The sequence below is a fragment of the Staurois parvus genome, unplaced genomic scaffold, assembly GCF_062004578.1.
Source record: "Staurois parvus isolate SC_StPar_1 unplaced genomic scaffold, SC_StPar_1.0 ptg000299l, whole genome shotgun sequence".
In the NCBI taxonomy this organism is placed as follows: domain Eukaryota; kingdom Metazoa; phylum Chordata; class Amphibia; order Anura; family Ranidae; genus Staurois; species Staurois parvus.
This window is the reverse complement of record NW_028318095.1, coordinates 23,486,609-23,507,564: the sequence shown is the minus strand read 5'-3', so window position 1 is coordinate 23,507,564 and position 20,956 is coordinate 23,486,609. Positions and strand designations below refer to the sequence as shown.

General features: G+C 39.9%; 1 protein-coding gene across 2 annotated transcripts in view; it reads right to left on the bottom strand.

Moving 5' to 3' along the window:
* BLMH (bleomycin hydrolase) overlaps positions 1-20,956 on the bottom strand; it is a 105,780-nt gene that overhangs the window by 10,653 nt on the left and 74,171 nt on the right. For both annotated transcript variants that reach the window (XM_089683041.1, XM_089683040.1), the window contains 2 exons: positions 19,174-19,291; positions 7,807-7,876 (listed from right to left, as the gene is read on the bottom strand). In XM_089683041.1, coding sequence (XP_089539167.1) covers positions 7,807-7,876; positions 19,174-19,291 — 188 coding nt within the window. The remainder of the gene's footprint in view (positions 1-7,806; positions 7,877-19,173; positions 19,292-20,956) is intronic.

Sequence of the window (20,956 nt, the reverse complement as noted above, 5' to 3'; positions counted from 1 at the left end):
CTCGGTCCCGCCCCCTTGTTGTTCTCATTGGCTCACTGGCTGTGATTGACAACACAGGGAGCCAATGGCTCCCGCTGCTGTCTAAGCCAATGAGTAGAGGGAGTCCCGGGATAGCTGAGACTCCAGTGCACATCACTGGATCAAGAGGGGGCTTAGGTGAATATTCGGGGGGGGCTGCTGCACAAAGAAGTTTTTTTTCACCTTCATGCATAGACTGCATGAAGGTAAAAAACTTCAGCCTTTACAACCACTTTAACCTAGGGGTGGAATACAAGTTAGATACCTCCCTCCAATACTACAAATGATTTTAATAGCTGCAATCATAGCACATCACCAATCCCCACAGCATGTTCTGGCACATGTACAAAGAACATTTTTGCTGTGAAAAGGAGTATCCAATAATCAGCTATGGAATCTCTTTCTCTAATCTCTGTGGCGCTTTGCAGAGGCCCATTCCAGACAGTCTGTGTTACAACCCTGGAAGTTCTGCTAATTAATAAGGCAGTTGGAGATTGAAGGGATTTCAGGTATTAGCATTGAATAAATGTTATCCAGGCAATGGTGCTTCTACACATTTAATACACCGACAGTTTCAGTTTACCTCGTCCCGTATAAGCAATCTAGCTATGATTTCATATTCATTACACATCTAAACGCATAGGATATCTTTGCTTTGGAAAAGTCCACGTCAAATAGTCTGGGAATCTAAAATGTCAAAGCCATCAAGTTACATAGGTATATAACTTTACATAGGCAAACTGATTAAATCATACCTAGACAAGTTTAAACCAACACTAAACTCTGGTTTAAAAAATATATATATATATTCAACTAAGCTTACTTAACCTAAATTTGAAGGAGGCTGAGGGCAACAGAAGGTAACTTTTTTTTTGCTGCTGTGATTTGATTTCCTGTTACAGGACAGCTAAATTCATTCTCCATGGTCCTACTGTATGTAAAAATGTAGCCACCTTCTCTTACTCGGTCCTGAGATAGACATTGACTATAGACTATGAGATTTGTAGCATGCATAAAGCAGTACATGTGACCACAACTTAATGTGCGCTGCTCATTACAAACAAATGGAAGTAAGGGTGAAAAGGAGAGGTTTAGGGGTGTTACAAGGAGGCACAGTAAAAACACAGTAAGAAAAGATTTCATTAAAAAACAGAATACAGGGCCATTAAGTAGTGAATGTGTATGGATTAGTTTGTCACTTTAAGATCTGTTTGCATGCTGTAACACACAAATGCCTTTATTTTGTGCTTAGTGTCAATGAAGAGAAATATCAGTAACAAAGCACTGGCTATATTTTCAGATGTCAATCAGAACAGACAGGGTCTTTCAGTTTGTGAATGAAACAGCAGTGCTATGTCATACAAGGCACTGGCCCAGAATCACTGATCATTCTTTCAAAAAACTGAAATATCACACAGCGCCATGCGATCCATCAGCCAGGGCTGTGCATGTGTAAAAGCAGCCACAGAAAGGCACAAAAAGCTGCAGCACTGCAGTTCATTCATAATATCACCATTATGAAAGATCAGTGCTGCCTGTTCACTACCAAAGCATTCAGCTTAAGAGAGGGGTTTGGGCTCTGTGCTGGCTGTGCCTCCCCCCACAGGAACAAAATGTGGGCTTGAATAGGAGTTGGAACTACAGTCAGAATTAGGTGTGTTTAGGGGACAACAGAGCAACTGATCTAACACAGAAAATTAGAAACATTTTCATGAGAGTTCTTTAACCTAATAAACTGGACCTGTACATAGAGAAGCCGATTTACTAAAGGAGTTGAAAATATTTTTTCAATAAATTGAGTTTTAATATTCTTTCAATAAATTAAGTTCAATTATCTAATCAAATGGAAAGCAAGTTTTTTTTTTATATCTTCTTCTGCATTTCAGGTATTAAAAATGTATACAGCTACAATTTGAGTACATATTTTCAACTCCTTTAGTAAACTAATCAATCATCTGCCTGTGTCTGATTGGAGATTTCTCCTAAGTACTGAAGGAATGTCCTGTTAGTTGGTAATACTCTTAAAGTGGAACTAAACCCTCCTATCCTTTTCAGCCAAGAAACTTTAAAGCAGGACTAAACCCATTGATTTAATAGTTTCAAACAACAGTTACATTCCTGGCATGTCAGGAATGCTGTCACATTTCTTTGTGCTCTCAACCAAATTTTCAAACCAACAAATGGCTGGTGTCATAATTGATCATACATGTAGCACCATGGCAGCTGCATTTCAAACAGAAGCTTAGATGGCAGCTTGGCTAAAAATGATAGGAGGGTTTAGTTCTGCTTTGAAAAACTTCCCTGAAAAGGGAAGTTCTGCTGGTCATCCTCTTTCTGCCCTCCTCTTCCGATCTTGATTTTTTTTTTTCTGGTAATGGGTACCTATTTCTGGCAGGTATATGCTCACATCTCTGCTTGACAGGCCTAGGCAAGCAGAGCAGTAGTTCAGACCCCATAGGAAGCTACAGCCAGCTTCCACAAGCACGATCGCCGAGAAGCTGAAAACTGGTGAATAACTGGCCTGGGTGATGACAGCCCTGGATTCCTGGAATGGCAAGTGTCTGTATATCAAATGTCAGCAGCTACAGTATTTGTAACTGCTATTATATTTTTTTTTACAATGACTGTAGCTCCTCTTTAAAAAAGACCCTGTTATCAGATCATTCATTTCATCATTAGTCTTCCAGTAAGATTATATATGCTAAGCATATGTTACAAATTTTATTACCTACAAAAGCCTCCATTGTGTTGACAAGGAGTGAGACTGCTGCTGGGCACTTCCATCTTGGGGGCGATGTCTGCAGCCCCAGAATACTCACAGCGTAAGTCACTTAAGTGACACTCTTTATTATTGCTCCCTCAGCAGATACAGTGAGGGAAATAAGTATTTGATCCCCTACTGATTTTTTTAATGTTTTCCCACTCACAAAGAAATGATCGGTCTAAAAATCGATTGGTAGGTGTATTTAACACTGAGAGACAGAATAGCAATAAAAAATTCAAATGAAATGCATGTCTAACAAATGATGCACTGATTTGCATGTTCATGAGGGAAATAAGTATTTGATCCCCTATCATTCTGCAGGATTTCTGGCTACCAGGTGTCTTTCATATCGGTAACAAGTTGAGATTAGAAGCAGTCTCTTAAAGGGATTGCTGCTAATCTCATTTTGTTACCTGTATAAAAGACACCTGTCCACAGGAGCAATCATACAATCAGATTCCAAACTCTCCGCCATGGTAAAGACCAAAGAGCTGTCCAAGGATGTTAGGTACAAGATTGTAGACCTACACGAGGTTGGACTGGGCTACCAAACTATCGCCAAGCAGCTTGGTGAGAAGGTGACAACAGTTGGTGCAATCATTTGCAACTGGAAGAAACACAAAACAGCTGTCAGTCTCCCTAGGTCTGGTGCACCATGCAAGGTCTCACTTCGTGGCATGTCAATGATCATGAGAACAGTGAGGATCTTGTCAATGATCTCCAAGCAGCTGGGACCACAGTCACCAAGAAAACAATTGGTAACACACTACGCCGACAAGGATTGAAATCCTGCAGTGCCCGCAAGGTCCCTCTGCTCAAGAAAGCACATGTCTAGGCCCATCTGAAGTTTGCCACTGAACATCTGAATGATGCCGAGGAGGACTGGTTGAAAGTGTTGTGGTCAGATGAGACCAAAATCGAGCTCTTTGGCATCAACTCAACTCGCCGTGTTTGGAGGAGGAGGAGGAATGCTGCCTATGACCCCAAGAACACCATCCCAACTGTCATACATGATGGTGGAAACATTCTGCTTTGGGGGTGGTTTTCTGCTAAGGGGACAGGACAATTGCACCGCACCAAAGGGACGATGGATGGGACAATGTACCATCAAATCTTGGGTGAGAACCTTCTTCCCTCAGCCAGGGCATTAAAAATGGGTCGTGGATGGGTGTTCCAGCATGACAATGACCCAAAACATACGGCCAAGGCAACAAAGGAGTGGCTCAATAAGAAGCACATTAAGGTCCTGGAGTGGCCTAGCCAGTCTCCAGACCTTAATCCGATTAAAAATCTGTGGAGGGAGCTGACAGTTCGAGTTGCTAAACATCAGCACCAAACCTTAATGACTTGGAGAAGATCTGCCAAGAGGAGTGTGCAAAAATCCCTCCTGAGATGTGTGCAGATCTGGTGGCCAACTACAGGAAACGTCTGATCCTGTGATTGCCAACAAGGGATTTGCCACCAAGTAGTAAGTCATGTTTTGTGAAGGGGATCAAATACTTATTTCCCTCATGAACATGCAAATCAGTGCTTCATTTGTTAGACTGATCATTTCTTTGTGAGTGGGCAAACATTCAAAATCAGTAGGGGATCAAATACTTATTTCCTTCACTGTACATAAAAGATTATGTAGGGAGGGAGGGGTGGAGAAGCTGGCCAGCACAAACAGTAATTGAACACTTCCAGAAGAAAAGAGAGCTATGACTTGTAAGGAGGAAGGTGGCTGTGCTTGACAATTCCTGAAGAAGCCAAATCTGCTGGGAAGTTTAAAGAGCACTTTGCAAGTGAATAAAAATAATTAAATGACAATGAAAACTGCTGTAAGGAAGCATTTAAAATGCTTGACTTTTCTTTGTGTTTACTTGCAATTTTTAAGTTGCAATATGACGTCATATGATGTCCTGGACTTTGAGTGGAGATACCTGGATGCCGCTTGCAGTTACAGGCATCATCCAGATGATTTTTTTTCATCCGGGGATTCCTTTTGTAATAAAAAAACATCCTAGCAGCTGATTAGACGCTTGATTGCTTTTAGAGGCAGCAGAAGGGGACGTCTCTCCCTCCTGCCGCCCAACAGCGCCTCACCATGCTCTCCCAATGCGATTGGGAAGCCAGACAACCGACCTGCGGAGGTGGGTTACCATAGAGCTGAACAATAAATATTCCTCCTGCACTGCCAATCCCCTAAAACAAAACTGGATGGCTCCCGGAGAAAGTCACGTGATTCCTGACGCAACGTGTAGGACAGAAGCGTGGTGACGTAATTTCCGGTGCAGATGGCAACTGCCATCTTGGTACACCTCAGTGTAATACACCTTTGTGTTATTGCCGTTTTTATGCTCTTGGGTCTGTGGACCCTGTGTTTTTATGTGAGTAGGCACAGATCTATTAGGACTGTGCACAGTAGCTTTGTATTTTTCACTTTGTTTTCACATGGTTTACGCACATGTCATGTGATTTATCATCAACCAATATTTTTATTGTTTAAATATTGGGTCACAATTATTTATATGTATGTTTTATGTATGTGATTTATTTATTATGTTCACTTACTATTTGATTTCTTATTTATTGAGTCACATTATATATTTATTTCATCCGTATTTATTTCATTTGCACTTTTATTATCTTTTGGTTCATCATTCATCACAGGGGTTGGGTTTCCCCAGTTATTGGGTAGCGCAGCATTATTTTTTCCATGCATTTTTTTACCATAGAGCTGGCCGTGGACTGGATGGTCCCCAGCCATCTCTATGATCCTGGCAGGCCGTAAGAAATGTCATGACGTCCCTTCCAGGTCTGGCAGATGTAAATATTGGCATTTTTTTTTTTTGCTGGAAAGCCTGAGAACAATTTGTATTTTTTATCTCATGCTTTTCAGCATAGAGAGATGTGGGGTCTTATTGACCCCAAATCTCTCCACAAAGAGGGCCTGTCATGACTTATTCCTATTACAAGGGGTATTTACAAAGAAAAAGTTAAAGGGAAAGTGTAAAAAAAAATATATTTTTTTTTCTTTAAAGCGACTTGCCCCGTCGTGCACGCAGAAGCGACCGCATATGTAGTTTGTGTCCATGTATGTAAACAGCATCTGAATCAAAACATGAGATATTGCCGCGAACATTACAGAGAGCAATAATTCTAGTGCCAGACCTCCTCTAACTCCAAACTGGTAACCTGTAAGAAATGCGTCGCCTATGGATATTTTTAAGTACCGTAGTTTGGTGCCATTACACGAGTGTGTGCAATTATAAGTGTGACATGTTAGGTATTTGTTTACTCGGCGTAACATAACCTTTTAGATTTTACCAAAACATTGTGTTATATATGGGGTTTTTTGCATTAAAAATCATAAATCAGTTTCCAGAAAAAGTGCGCAAATACCGTGTGACGTAAAAAATTGCAATGAACGCTAATTTATTCTCTAGGGTCTCTGCTAAAAAATATAAATCTAAGGTTTGGGGCTTCTGAGTAATTTTCTAGGAAAAAAAAATATTTTAACATGTAGAAGAGAAATACCAGAATCTGCCTGGGTGGGAAGTAGTTAAAATGTATGTAAATGCAAAACATTTTACTTCTATTTTGAATAGCATGGTAAGGGGTAAGATGCTCTGTCAAATTTTATTGCTGTCTTTGTCCCCACTGGGGAGATGCACCCCTCTATTTGCACTGATGCCCATTGTCACTGGAGAGGACGTACAGGGAAACGTTTGTGTTTTCACCCTAGCAAAGATAACGCTAAATCATCCAACTGGGACAAATGCTCCATTGATAACTAAGATGGAAATTCCCTTCATTTTTGGGATATTTTCTCACATTTCCTGTTGTATCTCCAAGACAAGATTTGAAGGGACATCTACCCAGCAGGACAGAGACTTGAAAAAATAAATCTGATAGGGGCCTAACCCTTCAACACCCTATCAAAAACAAAAAAAAAAAGTTTTTTGCTATATATGCACTATCAAATAGTTCATATAACTGCTTAAGATTTTGGGGCACATTCACTCAATCAGAAACCAGCTTTCAAAATCACTGCCTGTTAAAAGTTACTGCACAACACTACTTCATAATGTGAAAATCAAGTACAAAATCCCTTATTTGCTTGTGACCCCTTTTTTCCCCCCTCCTCTTTCACCTCACCCAGCCTTATAATGATTCCTACTTTCACCGGGAGCTTGAGTAGATAGCTTTCTTATCTGTAAAGTCACCTAAATAAAAGGAATACCCAAAGACAAACGCTAATGGATAATTAGGCCAACAGGTATGCACCCATAAATTTCTGTGTGGAGTAGAATTTGACTTTTAAAAGAAATCTTAAAAGTATAATTAGAAATGGTCCTTTAATTCAGGGTTATTTTTTGGAAAAGGCATCATGGCACTGCTTATAGTGCCAACCACTAGGTATCTCTTGACTTGTTGCTGCCCCATGTTTACTACTTAATTTTAGACCATTGTTCTCTGCACAACCGCCATCTTGGGCCACTCCATAATAGCAAGTGAGAATTCTCATTTCCTAGTAGTAGTAGATTTAAGCAGAGTTAAAATTGATTTAATTTGCACAAAATAATTGGATTGTATTTTTTATAATGCATGGCCATTACTTTTTGCATGAAAAGGTTTACATTTTTTGTTAAGATTGTTTATTCAAACTTTGTGTTTGTCATATGTATGAGGCAATCAAAATTCAATGCAATAAAGTACATATATCCATTGCATGCAAGGTTTAGTTTTTGTGAACATTTTTGGGGAGGTGTCCACAGCTTTCATTCGACTCTTAAAGGGGTCTGAGACTCAAAAAGGAACCATTGCTCTAAATCAAACATCTGCAGAACAAGACAGTTTTTGCTTGACAGTGGAATAAAGCTGCAAATATTAATGATCAGCAACAGCAAAGACCTAATATTTACAATGCAAATGTTTAGATCCAACCATCAGGCAGCCCGACTCTCATTATAAATGTATAAAAATTGTTATATTAAGAGAAGAAGCGGTTTCTTATATGTTAGATGTCAGGTCTGACTTACCTTTATTTCCACGATCATCGCCCCATGAGTTCTCTACTCGCCATTTTTCAAACTGCCCATCCTGTTCTTCCTGAAATTTGAGACATACATAATGTTAAGAAGGCAAAACATGGTGAACTCTAGATCAAAAAGTATGCTTCTCATTCAGCATGCCCTACCTCTCTCTTAGGGCCCATTCACAAAAGAAACTGCACATAACTGCGCACTTTTGATTGCATGTTTACATGCATTTGACGTACACTTGATGCATGCTTGCTGTGCATTTGCATGCATTTTGCACTGCATCTATCATCCAGCTGCAGTGCATTTTTCTATGCATTTCGGGCTTGGCTTTCTTCTATTTTCTTTGAGGTCCCTATTTCTTCGTAGTTTGTAGAGAGAAGCATGTCCCATAATTGGTACAGGCAGAAGAGGGGTTCATGTGATCACTGCACTGTGTTCTGGAAGACTTTATGACTGATATGGCTATACTGATAAACACATGCAGTAACCAACTTACCAGTGTTCTCCTTTCTGTCTATGTATATTTCTTCATAATTTGGGTAAATTCTTGCGGTAATTTTCTCCCAGATCTGCCATTTTATTCCTTATAATGCTTATGTCTGGGGTCAGAGAGCACAGGGTACTCCAGGACCATTGTGATGAAGTTCTCTGCATTTATGGGTGACCTGTATGCCATAATGGCTGTCCATTGGACACAGACGCACGCACGCACGCACGCACGCACGCACACACACACACACACACACACACGAAGTGGAATGGGAGAGAGAGGTTGTAAAAATCACTGGAACCTGTCTTGGCAAGGCTAAAACGGTGTGTAGATATAGTAGGGGTAAAGATAGGGGAGGTGGAGCACAAGGTGGCAGCATATGCAGACCATATGCTATTTTATATAGTGAATCCTAGAATAACATTGCCTAATCTAATGAGACTATTAAAACAATATGGCGAGCTGTCATGTCTGAAAATAAACCCTGCAAAGTCAGAGATCTTAAAATGTTAACATTCCAAAGCAAGAGAAGTTGAGTCTTCAAAAAGTGTTTCCTTTCACATGGAAGGAAAAGGAAATAGGCTATCTGGGAATAAAATTAACTCCTTCAATAAAAAGCTTATACCAGGCAAATTACATCCCCTTAATAAATTAAAGGTGAATTGAGGGGACTTTCAAAAGGGAGGAGCTTCTTGGATAGATCATATAAACCTGGTAAAGGTGGTGATAGTTCCAGAAATTCTTTATAAGTTTCACATGCTTCCAATAAACCTGCCAAGGTATTTCTTTGGGGTAATAAAGAAGTTGATACTCATGTTTATATGGGCAAATAAGAAACCGAGAATCAGTTATGAAGTATTGTGTAGGGTTAAAAGGAATGGGGGACTGGGGTTGCCTAATTTTAGGAAATATTATTTAGCGGTGTTATTATTACGAATAGTACATTGGACATTTAATTCACAAGGGAAAGGATGGGTAAATATTGAAGGAATACTTCCATATTAAGTAAGGCACAGTTAGGGAAGATTGTATGGATACCATATAAATTTTGTACACTATATGAGAATATTAGTCCTCTGACAAAAAAGGTGTTAAGTGTGGGATACAATATATAAGCAGAAAGGATGGAAATACAATTCCATTCTGATTCCTTGGCAGGTACGGAGTATTTCCCCCAGGGAAGGATATAATCTCTGGTAAATTGATTAAGATAAAAATGCACGTTTGAAATATATCTTGCATTAGGGGAAATTACACACATAAGAGTTAAAAGGGGAAAAATTATTTATTTTTTACATTAGATGAGTGGCGGTGTGGACAATCGGGACACTGCTTCATCGCTCCCTCAACCACTGAGGACCTCGGAGGATATGTACCTCATTTGAAAAACTATTGAATGTCAATACAGTTCCGAAACAAGCCACCTCCAGGATATAGAAGATCCTGATAGATATGGAGGGAGTTGATCCTCCTGGGTTCTTGGAAAAATGGGAAAAGAAGTTTGGAACAGAATTGTATGAGCAACAAAGAAATAAAATATTTAAATTAACACATGGGGGACAATATGAGCACAGTAGAAATGAATTAAAATGTTTGACAAGATGGTATATTACACCGAGTGTAGCACATAAACAACAAGTGGATATTTCACCTTTATGTTGGAGAGGTTGTGGGGGAAAAAAGGTTACAATGGCACACATATGGTGGGATTGCCCGAAAATACAGGATTTTTGGAAGGAAATAATTAACTGTATCCAGGAAATCCGTGGGGGTCACTATACAAAAGGACACATGGATGCGTTTATTTTACTCTGAGCCTGCAGGAAAACAGTATAAAAACAGGGTATTATATAATTTAATCAGTGCAGCTAAGGGCCTAATCCCCAAATTTTGTTAAGCCTCAGAGCCACCAAGAATAAATGATTGGTTAAATAGAGTGGATAATATTTTCAGGATGGAGGAGTTGTGTCATTTGGAGGATGACAATATGGAAGAATTCAGGTAAATGTGGAGTAGTTGGTTAGATTTTAAAACAGTTAAAAGATACTCGGAACTGGTCTGGAGCTTAGGGGGGAAAAGTCTGGAGAGAGCCTGATGGAGAACTTGAAAGCGAGAGAGGCATGTGAGAGGGATGGGGACATAGATATAGAGAGATAATGTATAAGAGGAGTAAGAATTTAGTTAACTAGATCTGGATAGGGGTATTTTTTTTTATTGGGGGGGGGGGGATAACGGGGTGGGAGATAAGATGTTGTAAAAGAGACTTATGTACTTGTGAATGTGATGTATTTTGGGTTGTTATATATTTTATATTGGAAAATTTAAATAAAGATGTAATAAAAAAAAAATATTCAGTAAAATATTTTTTTTTAAAAAGGGGAACAATGCGGTGAAGTGCAGTGCATTTGAAACGCATTTGTAGTGTGTTTACAGTGCAGAAAAATGCAGCATGCTCTACTTCCTTTTGGTTTTTTTTGTTTTGTTTTTTTAACTGCGCTGTACTGCAATGATGTGAACTATGCCTATAGGATTACATTGATTATGACTGTCTATGCAGTTGAAGTGCAGTCCAAAATGCAGCTAAAAGCATTGGGTGTGAAATGGCCCTTAAAAAGTGCATTCATAAAACATTCAGGCCGCTTCATTTTTTCAATTTTGTTATGTTGCAGCCTGATACTACAGTTGTTTAAATTAACCTTTTCTCCTCATTAAAATACAAGCAGTATTCCATGACAAAGTGAAAACAGAATTTTAGAAATGTCTGAATTAAAAAGAAAAAAAAACCAAACTAACATTTCACATGCACTTAAGTATTTAGCACCTTTACTCAGTACTTTGTTGAAGCACCTTTGACAGCAATTACAGCCTCAGTCTTTGACAGCAATTACAGCCTCAAGCTTTGTGACCTGAATTGGGGGATTTTCTGCAATTCTTCTTTGCAAATCCAAGCTCAGTCAGGTTGGATGGGGATCGCTGGTGGACAACCATGTTCAGGTCTCTCCAGAGAAGTTCAATAGGGTTAAAGTCAGGGTACTAGTTGGGCCACTCTAGAACACTCACAGAGTTGTCCCTAAGCCACTCCTGTGTTGTCTTGGCTGTGTACATTGTCATATTGGGAGGTGAACCTTCAGCCCAGTATGAGGTCCTGAGCACTGCGGAACAGGTTTTCATTGAGGATATCTCTGTATTTTGCTCCATTCAGCTTTCCCTCAACCCTGACCAGTCTCCCAGTCCCTGCTGCTGAAAAACACCCCCAAAGAATGTTGCTGCCACCACCATGCTTCACTGTTGGGATGGTATTAGGAAGGTGAGGAGTGGTGCTTGGTTTCCTCCAGACATAATTTTTTTTAGAATTGAGGCCAAACAGTTCAATCTTGGTTCCTCCAGACCAGAGAATCTTGTTCCTCACAGTCAGAGTCCTTCAGGTGCTTTTTGCAAACTCCAAGCAGGCTTTTAGGTGTTTAGCACTGAGGAGATGCTTCCATTTAGCCACTTTGCCATAAAGCCCAGATTGGTGGAGGGCTGTAGTGATGGTTGTCCTTCTGGAACCTTGTCCCATCTCCACACAGGATCTTTGGAACTGAGTAGGAGTGACCATTGGGTTCTTGGTCACCTCTCCTACGAAGGTCCTACTCACCAGGTTGCTCAGTTCGGCCGGGGCGACCAGCTGTTGGAAGAGTCCTGGTTGCACCAAACTTCTTCCATTTGAGAATTATGGAGGCCATTGTACTCTTGGGAACTGTCAGTGCAGCAGAAGGTTTTTTTTAGTAGTCTTCCCCACATCTGTGCCTTGCAATAATCCTGTCTCTGAGCTTTGCAGGCAGCTTTTGACCTCAAGACTTTTGCTCTACTACACTATGCATTGTCAGCTGTGGGCCTTTCCAAATTACATACAATAAATTTAATTTACCACAGGTGGACTCCAATCCAGGTGCAGAATCATTTCAGCAACGATCAAGAGAAATGGGAGGCACCTGAGCTAAAGTCCAAGTGTTGTTGCAAAGGGTTTGAATACTTATGCCAATCTGAGATTTCAGAGTTAACTTTTTCATACAATTGCAAACCTTTCTAACATTCTGTTTTCAGAAATTATGGTACTGAGTGTAGATTAAGGAGAAAAAAAATGTAATTTAAACAACTGTAGTATCAGGCTGCATCATAACAAAACTGAAAAAAGTAAAGGGGGTTTCAATACTTTATGAATGCACTGTAAAAAGAAAGCACTCTCCACATGCACAGTTTGCTACATCTAACCAAAGAGAATGCACAGTGCTGTGAAAAAGTATATGCCCACCTCCTGATTTTTTATTTTTTGCATATTTGTCACACTTAAATGAATCAGATCATAAAACAAATGTTATTACACAAAGATAACCAAAGTAAAATCAAAATTAAGTTTTTAAATGAGATTTCATGAATTAAGGGAAAAAATTTGTCCAAACCTGCCTGGCCCTATGTGAAAAAGTAATTGCCCCCTAAACCTAATAACTGGTTGTGTCCACCCTTGGCGGCAACAACTGCAATGAAGCATTTGTGATAACTGGCAATGGAGTCTTTCCCATCGCTGTGGAGGAATTTTGGCCCACAATTCTTTGCAGAATTGTTTTAATTCAGTCACATTGGAGGATTTCAGCATGAACGGATTGTTTAAGGTCATGACACAGCATCTCAATCAGATTTAATTCAGGACTGACTAGACCACTCCAAAACATTTTTTTTTGCCAATCAGAGGTTTGTGTGTTTCGAATCATTGTCCTGCTGCATAGCCCAAGTGTGCTTGAGATCAAAAATTGATGGACATTCTCCTTCAGAATTTTCTGTTGATACGATGTTCTTTTTATGAAATGCTGTGTTAGTTTTGTGCCCGATGTAATGGTACATACACCTTACAAAAAGTTCAGCTTTTGTCTCATCATTCCACAGAATATTTGCCCAAGATTTTGTCAAATGTGAAACAAGTCTATGTTCTTTTTAGTCAGCACTGGCTTTTGCTTTGGAACTTCCCCATGGATGCCATTTTTGGCCAGTCTCTTACTTATTGTTGAATCATGAACACTGACCTTAACTGAGGCAAGCAAGGCTTGTAGTTCTTTAGATGTTGTTCTGGGTTCTTTTGTGACCTCCTAGATGAATCTTTGTTGTGCTCTTGGGAGTAATTTTGGTAAGCCGGCCACTCCTAGGAAGGTTCACCACAGTTCCAAGTTTTCTTCATTTTTGAACAATGGCTCTCACTGTGGTTCGCTGGAGTCCCAAAGCCTTAGAAATGGCTTTGTAACTTTTTACCAGACTGATATAGGTCAATTACTTTGTTTCTAATCTGTTCTTGAACGTCTTTAGATTGTGACATGATGTGTTGCTTTTTGAGATCTTCCTGTGTGCTTCACTATGTCAGACAGCTTCTATTGAAGTTATTTCTTGATTTAACAGGTCTGGCAGTAATCAGGCCTGGGTGTAGCAAGTGAAATTTAGCTCAGCTTTCTGAAAAATGTGGTTAATCACATTTCAGTCATGATTACTTTTTCACATAGGGTCAGACTGGTTTGGACAGCTTTTGTTCTTTAATAAATGAAATCATCGTTTAAAAAATGAATTTTGTATTTACTCCTCGGGTTATCTTTGTGTAATGTTAAATTAGTTTGATGATCTGAATCTATTAAGTGTGATAAATATGCAAAAAATATAAAAATTAGAAAATTACTTTTTCACTTTTGTGTATCGGTTCTGGGGTGCTGACACTGAATGCTAAATGGTAAAGAAATTTGGTTTGCAATACAGATTCCATGTTAATTCCTTGGTATTTTATATTTTTCTTCATTAGCAGGGTCCCAATATCAAATAATTTAAGAGTTTCTGTAGAAAGATTCTGTAGCTCCCAATTACACACCTGGGAGAAACCGATTACCCTCCAGGTGTTGAGGAACTGCAAGTCCCATGAGGCCTTGCAAGACTGACAGCCAGAGGCAAGACTTCCAGAGGCAGAGGCATGATGGAACTTGTAGTACTTCAACAGCTGGAGGGCCATAATTTGGAGACCCGTGTTAAAGAATGCAACTTATTAGTTCTTTCATTATATTCTAGCAAATGTAGCCAATTTACAAATAAAACATTTCACTTTTCTCCTTTCTTCATACAGTGGTCATCAAGGGTCCTCCTACTTCAGATTCATTCTGGCTACATTAAACCTAGTAAAGGAAGCCACAACACCAAAAGATTTCTCTCATTCATCCCCCAGGGTGAACTAGAGAAAATTGATTACCCTATCCATATTAAACAGCATAGATGAACGATTCTCAACTGATGTCAATTGTATTACGACAGCCAGCACTTGCGGCTGTCAGATCACCCAAACAGTAGCTACATCTGATTGGTTGACAATTGGCTTCTTTTTGGCTGACAATTTTACACCTGGCTCCTTCAATTTTTTTTGGTTCGAAAGATGTCAGGTGGCAACAAGGTCATCCAATGAGATGCAGCCACTCTTTTGGTTATTCTGACAGCCACAGGTTTCCGGCTGTTGGAATACAATACAATCTTTCTTGTGCAGCCCACAGGGATACATGAAAGTAATCGAATAATCTATGGATAGTTTTTATTTAGGGTACACATCCTTTAAGATGCCCACAACTCTCTGATTACCAGGCAGATGTTGCAGTTGCATAATGGTTCCTCTGTATGTATACAATCTGATTACTACAAATACTAATGCCCCCTGCACAATTTCTAAGTTTGCCAGAGGTATCTGGCTCGGACTTCTCAGATTTGGTTATCACCATTGGCAGTCTCAAAGTCTGTCACAGATCAGGCTGCCTGACCCTAATTTTCACCTGCAGAGAAACAGTCTAGACTAATATGACAGTTCTACTTTTGATAAGGGCAAATAAGCAAGTGCATAGTTCAGACAGGAGCAGCTGATAATCCTCTTCCTTTTAAGCTATTAGTTTGGGCTCCGCAGTTAATGAGAGCCACAAGTTAAATCCATGCCAACGGCATTAAAAAGTCTTTACTTTTGCTCAAATACAGCTGTGGATTTAAAATCGCTCAATCCCTTATCGTCCCCCCAACCTCGCCCCCTCACCCGGCATAGTTTTTTCTAGATAATCCAGATAATAACCAGAAGAAGGAAATACAGAACATTATGTAACTATCTAGGGAAGCAAAAAGTAAGCAGGAGGTCAGTGTATGAATATTTGGTGAATTAACTTCCATGGTCCTGTGTACAGCACTCATTAGTTCAGTATGTTGCAATAATATGATAGGTCTAATTTTCTCTTTCACAATAAGCAGACAATGAGGCTTTTATATGCCAGACACAACTCCCCAAGGGGGGGGGGGGGTGAACTGAGGGTACTGTCTCAGGAACAGCTAAAGACTACAGCAATCATACTCATGGTAAGTAAAAATATACCTACATAGCTTAGGGTCCCCATAGACCACTCTAATTTCAGCCACTTCTTGCTGAATTGGACAAAATCCAAGAAGTCGATGGTGCTGCAAGAATGACCTGGCTCAATAAAAGTCAAATTAAAAATCATTTGAGTCAGGTAGAAAATAGATGGCCAAACAGTAACTGCATCCTATCAGATGCAGCCCCTGTTCAGGTATTCTGACTGCTGCAGCTGCTGAATACAATATCCAGCAGTGGAGATTCCTGCATTCACTCTGCTAGCGTGGATTGGGCATCAACTGATTTTCTCTTGTTCAGGTCGAACGAAAGTAAATCAAGCGGTATTTGGCGGACTTTAAGATTGCACACACTACACAACACACATTGTCTAACTTCAGATTCCTAAACTGAGGTATTGTAAAAGAAATCTAAAAAACACAGCCATTTAAATACATTCATGCCAACAAAAATTTAAAGGAACTATCCACCAAAAACTGTCATTTCAAATTTGAACAGATGACTACAAGCTTAAGTGCAGCCAAAATCACAAACAGAAAAATTAGCACAAGGGACATAACTTACAGTCAGTGACACGTGTCCCTTGTACTGCTGCCACTTATTTTAGGTGAAATCCTCCTCTGTCCATGCCCCCCCCACACCCCTGCCACTGTAATCTTCTGGTGCCATGGGTGTTAATAGAACTAAGGAGCTGTCACAAGCTCTCATCAAGGGGCCTGACTGTGCCCGCCACTTCCACCCAGCTGCTCCATTCACAGAAGCCATACTACAGCTTCTATATATGAAACATAATTAATGAATGATAGGGATGACCCTTTCAATCATCTGCTCATCCTCCATTCATAGATCATATTTCATTTATAGAAGCCTCCACCACATGGGAAGATTGTGGCAGTGCAGGTGGGGTGGGCCTCATGGACAGAAGAGAATTTTGCATAAAAGAGGCATCAGCACAAGGGACATATCTTACTGACTGTAAAATATATCCCTTGTGCTTTATTTTTCGGTTTTTCATTTTGGTGCACTTAGACATTAGTTCATTTAACGATTATATCTCTCAGGAACTCTGGTGGTGGGATTCAAATACCCATTTTTAGCTGCGGGCAGGCATTATCAGCAGGCTTCACAGTCCTGTTGAAGTGTCATCACATTGCTCAGATGTGAATGGGCACAAAAGAATTACACTGAAATCTGGTGTTCAGCATTAAAGCACTTCTGGAAACATGCTTCAACCCGCTCAAATGTAACATGGGGCCTTGTAGCTTACATACTGTAAAATGCAACAGGAAAATTAAGACTTCGTAGTGGAAAAAAAAGAGGTGGCACCTCTTACTTGACAGCTCCTTTTGTTGGATGAAGTGGACAAATAAATACAACATCCACCTTTAATGTAAATATCAGTCTGCAAAACTATCGAGTAAATGCTGAAACCAATAAGGAGATTACCGCAGAGGATGCAACACGGCTATAATAAATAGATGCGGATGTCATATGCTATTGTAATACACTTAAGAATCAGTGAAACCATTTTACAGTGGAAGGAACAGCTGTCAATTTTATGGTAGGAATATGGATCCAAAGAGACTGGTTTAGGTTCAGATATGCATAGGCCAATACAGGGGTTAAATGCCGTATAATTGTCATTTGGTAAGACTTGAGAAGTAATTATTATTCTTGCTAAGTTTTAGATTGCTGTCTGGGACCCCAAATGGAAAATTTAACCTCACTTAGGGCTCATTTATAAAGCAGTTAAAAAACAAATACCAGTAGATTGATAAAGCACAGTAGTGTGCTTTACAAATGTGTGCTTTGCTTGCGTTGGGGATCCGAAGCACATTAACCCCCATGCATTTAAAGAATGGGGGTAAGAAGTGCCAGAAGGAGGGAAGCCTGGTCACATGAACTATCCAAGTTCTCCACGACCAAGCAATCTATCTATTGTGCACAACAGTTTCATGTGAGAGTCAACTCTTCCATCACAAAAAGTGATTTAAAGGAGAAGTTCACCTTTGGGAGCTTGTTACATGTCACACCCATATTTAGGGTGTAAGCAGTCCCCTATGACTCCCCCCCAATGATAGCGGGTGAGGGTTCTTCTCTTGGCACCTACCGTCATAATTTAACAATAGCAGAGTCTTGCACAACTACAATATTCGTTCTCAGCGATCTGTGTGCAGAAGTAGTTCCCAATGAACTGCTAGGGTGCTGATGAATGCTCTTGTAGTTCATACAAGAGGTACTAAGTCTGCAGGAGCCTGACATTGCGCCCGTGATCTACAGATCATGAGTGCAATTCTTTCCAGTCTTCTACACATAAAAAAAAAAATAGAAAAGACCCATTTATTATTTATTATTTTTATTTTATTTTAGTTGTTGAAGAAACATTTCTGGGCCTAAACAGACAACATCTGTTTAGGCCTGCAGAAATGGAAAACAAACTTTTTTTGCTTTTGTCTGCAGACACATGGACTCGGTCGGATGTAAATGGACATACTGATGGAAAAACGAATGTCAGCTCCTGACCACACCTAGTCCTGCATACTGATTTCTAGATTGACAGCATTGCCTCTGTAAGTGAAACCCTCCCACTGTGAGCTGCAGTGTCTGGGAGGGAAAGCATGAGTAACAAATGAAGTAGGATTAGGCTCAGTCAGAGAAGGTTAAGGAAGTTTTTTTGTTTGCTTTCTGAGGCTTGTGCAGCACCACACTAATTGGATTTTGGACTTGTGTAGACCATCATACAGGAGCCTTTAGTTACACTTTAAAGAAAAGTACCACCAAGCTGTCAAACAGCTCAGTCCTGTAGATTACACATGGAGTTCATATATCTCCTTGTATAATTTTTGGAGCTCTGCTGTCCTTTTCACAGCCATTCTGTATTGTATTGATCATCAGCAGTGTGTGGGGTCCTGATACTGAGAAGGGCTGTCAAACTAATGGACACTCCAGTGAAGAGCCACACTCCCTGTGTAATCTGTGAAAGGACCAATCAGTTCTAACAGATCAGTCCTGCAGGAGACAACTTAACAATGTGGTGGCAGAAGAGGCTTCACCCCCTACACCTCATCAGCACCTGAGATGGAAGCCTCTTTGTTAGCCTGGCCCTTCCCAACATAGGTTATATCCTTTCCCCTCTCTGTTCAAAAACAAACGTTTTGACTGAAGATGCATGCAGAATATGGCCTGTTTTCTACTAGCAAGTCCTAGTCATTCTACCAGTAAACTGGGTAATGCTTCTCCTGCACTTCCCTTCTACAATCACAATTCTACATAAAAACTTAAAAAAAAGAAAATTCATGCAGCCACCTCGTGCAAGGAATGGTAAGTTGCAATATATTCTATTTTTTTTTGTTGGGGAAGGTAAGACTTGTTTCAACAAAAATTAGCATTCTGTCTAAATGCACACTGTAAGGACAAGATGATCAGCATTCATTTATTTTTAGCAATAACATGGCTCTGCTGCCTGCTTTACCTTCTCTGTGACTGCAGTCAGAGCCATGGCATGTGTCATCAGTGAGTCCCCGAAAATAAGTCTCTCTCCCTTGTTCAGGTTCTTAATGGACACACCAAACACCAGCTCATGGTCAAATCTGAAATAAGAAATCAACTAAATATATGACAAAGATTAAGCATAGTTCAAAGGAAAAACAAAAGCTTATCATATGTACAGGTATTAGTCTCCAAAAAAAGTAAGCATCATACACACACTTCTTATAAAACTCGGCTACAATTTTGTCCTCAGTGTTAAGTGTGGCATAAAGAGACTATATTGCCAAACCATTTATTTCAACAAGGACCATCCCTAAGATTATACATGCACTTAGCATATTTTATTCAGGTTATTCACATGTACGTCTTGAGACTGCTGCTGGTCGCTCCAAACTTTCTAGACAAAGGGCCAGTGTACTGTCCTTCAGACTTTAGTGGGGGGGGGCAGACTGTGGCCAGTGTGAATAGATAATGGCCCAGCATCAGTAGGAGTAAACAATGTCTAAGGCTTGGTGGTCAGTGGGAATAAAAAAAAGTTACAAAGTGCCTATGGTCAGTAGGAGGAGAAATAGTGTCTCATCACTGCAATTAGTGGAAAAAATAGTGCCCTGTCATTGGTGTCAGTAGAAAGAATAGTGCCCAATCTCTGATATTGGGGAAGGAATAGTGCTCTCTCATTGATAGGAAACATGCCCCATTGTTGACATCAGTGGAAGGGATAGTGCCCCATTGCTGTTGTCATTGGAAAGAATAGTGCCCCACCATTGCTTTCAGTAGGAGGAATTATACCCCACTCTTGGTGTCAGTAGAAGGAATGGTGTCTCATTGTTTGTGACAGTGGGAGTAAAAATACCTTGTATTAGTGGGAGAAATACTGCCCCAAGGACCAGATAAAGACAAATAAAGTCCTTCATCCAGCCCCTGGGTCACAGTTGGAAAACACTGCTCTATAGTATTCCCCATAGCTTTTCCCCTGACAGCAACATAAAAGGTTATGTAGTGAGGTGAGGGGTGGAAGTGCTGGGCCAGAAAAGACACCTTCCCTGATGGTATACTTCTGGCACACTGCTAAACCCTTGCATACTGTATATTTTAAGCAAACTTTTGCATAAAATAAGGGATTCTTAGTTAGCATATATTGCAATACATGTTAACACTGGCCATCTTTATAAAAATGATCCCTCTCTGGCCAGTTCCCACTCTACTCTGCAAAATACCAACTACTTACAGCCTTCTTTAAAAATTGCAATATCAAGGCAGCTCTACTCCCACTCATATAACATAAACCAACTTTAATATTCTTCAATTAAAAAGGTCCATACAATAACAGTCTTTGTTCTGTGATCTGAAATTTTCTTCCTCCCGTGCTTATTCACCAGTTATATTGTGCTCTCACCTTTTTTTTTTTACCATACATTCAAGTATAGGTTAATTATTGCCTTAAATCATGCACATCCTCCAATAGTCAATATGAATGGTTTATTGGCATCAGTATCCTTTGTGCTTCAACCAATTTTTCCACATTCTCCACAGTACTCAGCTTTACATGTGAAAAAATAAAACCATATAGTGCCTTATCCTTATGTGAGTAGTACTTACTTGAAGTATTAGGTTTCTATAAGTAAAAATCCACCGTGCGTTTATTATATACAACCAATGTGCCACCTTCACCAGATGTGCCCTCACCATTCTTTCCCTTTATATCCTTCTCTCTCTCTTCCTTCGACTCATTCCACATGGAAGGAAAAGAATATGTACATAGTGCC